Source organism: Lycium ferocissimum, chromosome 6 (genome assembly GCF_029784015.1).
Source record: "Lycium ferocissimum isolate CSIRO_LF1 chromosome 6, AGI_CSIRO_Lferr_CH_V1, whole genome shotgun sequence".
In the NCBI taxonomy this organism is placed as follows: Eukaryota; Viridiplantae; Streptophyta; class Magnoliopsida; order Solanales; family Solanaceae; genus Lycium; species Lycium ferocissimum.
In genome coordinates, this window is record NC_081347.1 from 70,584,415 (window position 1) to 70,588,573 (window position 4,159).

At 38.0% G+C, this 4,159-nt stretch overlaps 1 protein-coding gene across 1 annotated transcript; it reads left to right on the forward strand.

Annotated features, from left to right (window-relative positions):
* The first annotated feature begins 1,227 nt into the window (after positions 1 to 1,227).
* On the forward strand, positions 1,228 to 1,854 carry LOC132061606 (ankyrin repeat-containing protein ITN1-like). Its single transcript, XM_059454381.1, has one exon. The coding sequence runs from the start codon at positions 1,228 to 1,230 to the stop codon at positions 1,852 to 1,854; it is 627 nt and encodes a 208-aa protein (XP_059310364.1).
* The last annotated feature ends 2,305 nt before the right edge of the window (positions 1,855 to 4,159 follow it).

The window sequence follows — 4,159 nt, forward strand, 5'->3', positions numbered from 1 at the left end:
GTTGAATGGCTCTTTTAAAACATAGGTCCCACGTAATACCCTGATCATCCCTTCACAAGTAATTGGCTATCATAGCTTTTCTATCACTCAACAAGTGAAACATTTTGTGGTTACATCCTTCAACTATACCTGTGAAGTTAAGTTGTTAGGTTTCTTCTTAGTATGATAGTTTATGCAAATACTTCCTCTGTTCCTGATTAGTTGTCAGGATAAGCTTTTACACGCCCTTTGCAAAAATATTAACAAGAAGAATAATTTGACTAATCTACCCTCATTAATCAGCTCGACATTACAGAAAATTAAGATAGGTTCGACTTGAAGACCAAACCTATTTTGCAGTAACATGTTGTGAGTTATTTGTTTTATTTTTGTATTAGTGTTGCCAAAGGCTCATTAGGCGTGCTTAACCCTGAAGCTTAGAAAAACTCTGGGAGGGCGCTTTGCCTCGCCTAAGCTGCTCTTCAGTGTAGGCAAGGCTCTAAGGCTCGTGCCTCATTGTCCATGAGTTCTATCTTGAATCATGCGGTACTAAACAATAAATAGAATTGGCAAAGAGATATATTAAGCGTTAAGGAAGAGATTATGAATGAAGCTGTTACTTTTTGCATTACATATGTATTTTTTTACTGCTTTTTTTTCCTTCATCGTGCCTTTTTTTTTACTTAAAGCACACGCTTCAAATGCACTTTGTGGTTAAAGCTCCAATACACAGGGATCGCTTTTTAAAGATTTTTTGCCTTTGACAAAATTGTTTGTACCCCTCAATGAGCTTTATGTTAAATGCCCGTTTGATACCATTGAGTAACTTTTATTAAAATGATACGGAGGATTAGTAGGAGAGACAACAAAATCTGGGGAAAAAATAATGTTTATCAAAGTGGATGAGATGAGTTTTGATAAAACCTGTGAAGTATTTCTGGTGCCGAGGGTCTACCGAAAACAGCCTCTCTACCTTCTCAAGGTAGAGTTAAAGTTTGCGTACACTTTACTCTCCTCAGACCCAACTTTGTGGGATTTCACTGGGTATGTTGTTGTTGTGAAGTATTTCTGGTGGAGTAGGTCTTTAAAATTAACACGTGAAGTCATTACTTAACGGACAATGCCTTACGAGCATAAAAGGCAAAGCAACCGGAGCCAATTAAAAAGAAGCCAACAAATTATCAATCATGTAAACTAAATTATTCTATAATTGCTTCAATACTTCCCCGTAACGTGAGTACCACATTTATGTGTATGCAGGAAGTAGAAAAGCTTGTTCAGCCAACTTTTAGAACAAAGACAAATTCTAAAGGAGAAACTCCAAAAATGGTGTTCACTGACGAACACAAGGAACTGGTCAAAGAAGGAGAGAAATGGATGAAAGAAACTGCAAATTCGTGCATATTTGTTGCAGCCCTAACAGCAACGGTAGGATTTGCAGCAGCCATCACTGTGCCAGGTGGAAACAATCAAGACAGTGGTTTTCCACTATTCTCCAACGAAAGGGTCTTCACAGTTTTTGCTGTTTCGGTTGCATTCTGTCTGTTCTCTTCTGTTGCCTCTGTGCTAATGTTTTTGTCTATCCTCACCTCGAGATATGCAGAAGAGGATTTTCTTAGACGACTTCCAAAGAGATTAATTCTAGGCCTTAGTACGCTATTCGTTTCAATGACATCTCTGATGATAGCGTTTGGTGCTACGACTTACCTCGTTTTTGGTCAGAAAAAGAGATGGATAATCTATCCAGTCTACACAGGAGCCTATATTACAGCAGTCCTCTTTATGGACTTGCAATTTGGTCTCTTGTGGGAGATGTTTATGTCCACATATGGTCCAAGCATTTTTCGTAAGCAGAGCTCGCGTGTACTTTACTAGTAAGCAAAGAGGGAAAATAGTGCAGGCTTGTTCTTCTTGTATTTGTGTTTGAACAAAGGGAAAGTGAAAACTTGACCACTAGCTCCTTTTTATTTGTGTTGCATGACAATTTGTGTTTGAACAAAGGGAAAGTGAAAAATTGAGATCCAGCTGATATTTATTCGTGTTGGAAGACAATTTGTGTTTGTCTTGCTTTGTTTCCTTATATTTCCCAGTACACGTGCTTTAATAGTATTCTCAAATAGTAGTATACTTTAAGACAATCCTGCTTCATTATTCATTCATTATTAAAATTTTCATTGAATCACAAAGGAGATTGTAGCTTCTCTGTTACTACCTTTATTCAGCGGAAACTATTAATCGTTGTATTTTGCCTTGCTTTTGTAGCTTGTCTTTGGTAGAATATTGGCGGAATACATAAATAGGCCATCGAACTTGGCCTCAGCTGGCAAGTATGCCCTCTAACTTTAGGTGTGCACAAGTAGGCTCCTCAACTTGTATAAAGTTGAACAAGTAAACACTAATGCCCACGTGACACTGATTAAATAAAACGACAAATATTTTGAGATAAGTATTTTTAAAAAGGACGACAAATATTTTGAGACGGAGGGAGTATTATGTAAGAGTGGAATTTTTCTAATGATATGAAGTGAGATTAATGTCTATCTTCATCTTCCATCCTCTTTGTGCCTTATGATATTATAAAAGGCCCGCCTTGTATTTCCAACAATGGCCATAAGGGGATGTCTGTGTTAGTCTTTTTGCTCTACTAATCCTATGTTAGCTCGACATGTTTGTGTTAGTCTTTTTTGCTCCAACTTGACAGAATAAAGCCCTTCTACATAGTCACTGTTTTACAAAAAAAAAGCATCTTTTGGACTTTGGAGTAAGTACACGTGTTATTCTTATTAATAAAGAATAAAAATATACTTGACCAGTGTTCAAGTCATGTATTTCTTAATTTGCTATAGAATTTGTTGGTCAACTCGGTCCTCATAGTATTTCCAACTTGGATGATATGTTGGAGAATTCCACGTATTTTACTAATTATGAATGTATATGGTAATGTTGAAAAAGGGAAATGGTAAGGAAACCGTTGAGAGGAAGGGGGAGAAAAAGAAAAGGAAAAGAAAAAGACTTAAACAAGAATCAACTTTGGTGTGCCAATTGAAGACATAAATCCTGAGAGAAATGGGTGGTACTCGATTCCCCTACTATCCACTAGTCATCAGAAATGAAGATAAATCCCTGAGAAATGGGTGGTACTAGATTCCCCTACTATCCAGTAGTCATCAGAAGTGAGAAGGTTGAGCACTTGCTTGGTGCAACTTGACTCCAACAGTGAAAAATATGAATCAAGCAGAAGCCAGCACAAGCAACAGTAATGTTCATCACCCATCGCCCCCTCCTGGTAAAAAAGCTATTCCTCCTCTTTCATCATTCTACATTTCCTTCTAACTACTTTATTTGTCCAATTTTTGTGGCATCCTTTTCTTTTTAGTCTGTTTCAAAAACAAAGTCACGTTTCTATACTTAAAAACAACTTAATTATAAAATTTTCAACTTATTTTTAATGAAATAATTTACAGTCACACCAATATTTTCCAAAGTTGAAGTCTTTCGCTTTTTGCCAAGTCAAATGGTGTCACATAAATTGTAACGGAGGGGAGTGCTTCATCTGTTCCCGTTGAGAATAAATTGGCTATACTTGAACAGACAGAATTGACAAGGCGGAGTTGTGGAGATGCTTGCCTTTATACCGTGCATTACTTAGAGGCGACCGACATGGTTCTGAACGAGCTGCTCGATATGTCTTCCAAAACCGACCTATTTCTTTTGTTGAAGTCATGTCCAAGAAGATAACAGAAGCAGGGGACACCGGCCTTCACGTACTTGTTGGTGCTGGACATTGGTTTGATGATCTGATTCCTGATCCAACAATGATTAGTCCACTGTTGACTTTGCGTAACAGAAATGATAGTACACCTCTTTGTGTGGCTGCAAGGGTTGGAAACACCAAGGCAGTAAGAAAATTGCTGGAACTCCAGATGCAAATCCCAGGGGCGGATGTGGAATGTTGCTTCGAAGCTGTTTGGCTGGATCCAGTCATAGAGGCTGCTAGGTATGGTCATAAGGAGACGGTTTTAGAGTTTTTTTGCTTTATGTACAGGAAGATTGCGGAATGCTCTTTTCCGCCAACTAAAGTATCAGCTGTTTCCCTCTTGCTCCATCTCCTAGTAGTGGCTGGATTCTACGGTGAGATACATACTTGTCCTATGCTTCCAATATAAGGGTTTCCTTCATT